This window comes from Propithecus coquereli, unplaced genomic scaffold, assembly GCF_000956105.1.
Source record: "Propithecus coquereli isolate 6110/MARCELLA unplaced genomic scaffold, Pcoq_1.0 Scaffold59, whole genome shotgun sequence".
NCBI lineage: Eukaryota > Metazoa > Chordata > Mammalia > Primates > Indriidae > Propithecus > Propithecus coquereli.
This window is the reverse complement of record NW_012151840.1, coordinates 6654790-6655702: the sequence shown is the minus strand read 5'-3', so window position 1 is coordinate 6655702 and position 913 is coordinate 6654790. Positions and strand designations below refer to the sequence as shown.

Sequence of the window (913 nt, the reverse complement as noted above, 5' to 3'; positions counted from 1 at the left end):
ATTAATATATGAATGAAGATGCAAAAAAAAAAAATGTTTATTGAACTGTTTTGTATGCAAAGATACAATCTGAACCCTCAGGACATTTATAACCTAATGTTTTCTTCTGTCAAAGTTGTCACAGCCTATCACCAGTATACCACAATTAACATTCTCATGATAGATTACAATAGTTACCTAAGAATCAGAATGGTATGTGGCAATGAGAGAAATTTGAAATGACAGATTTATTAAGCACTTTTAGGCCATTAAGTTACAAAAGGCTACTAGGGCACTTAAAAAGACAAAGAGTATAAAATAAAACAATGACAAACACAGACTGTCTTAGGTTGAACAATTCTCATAATTATATCTATAGTGTATTATTAATTTACTTAGCAAACTTTTTCCCCAACATCTGCCAAGTTAAAAAGTGAAGAGTCAAACTATATTTTCTAATTAGCATAGTAAATATACATTGATCATGTCACACTTATTTCCTTTGGATACAGCAGATAAAATTAAGAGAAATGGTTTCATCTTTCTTTTCTTGTTATAAAATGAAGAGATTCTCTAGATTTCTGGGTAAGACGGAAAACTGGCAATCCCACAATGATTTCCACTATTTCTTGCCATCCGAATATATCCTTGTTCACCAAAGTTGAGGCCCCAGCTTTAAAAAAAGAAATAACACAAAATTACAAATGAATACAATCAAATCATGTTATCAATTTTGATCTTTTTGCTTTTCTTCTGTAAGTGATCATGTATGAAAAGCTGTAAAACAAGATTAGAATGAAATAATATAATAATTTCTCCAGGAATTTTAGGCAAATTGTAAAAGATAGTTTAGAAGGCTTTAGTGCTATATTGACGAATAGACTTAATACCTAAGGAAAATAACATAAGATCCATCCCAGTTAATCCTCCTACT

General features: G+C 30.1%; 1 protein-coding gene across 1 annotated transcript in view; it reads right to left on the bottom strand.

The window, feature by feature from the left end:
- Positions 1-135: 135 nt before the first annotated feature.
- Positions 136-913, bottom strand: part of CTSS (cathepsin S) — a 30483-nt gene continuing 29705 nt past the window's right edge. Inside the window, exon 8 of the mRNA XM_012658844.1 lies at positions 136-652. Coding sequence (XP_012514298.1) covers positions 553-652 — 100 coding nt within the window. The 3' untranslated portion in view covers positions 136-552. The remainder of the gene's footprint in view (positions 653-913) is intronic.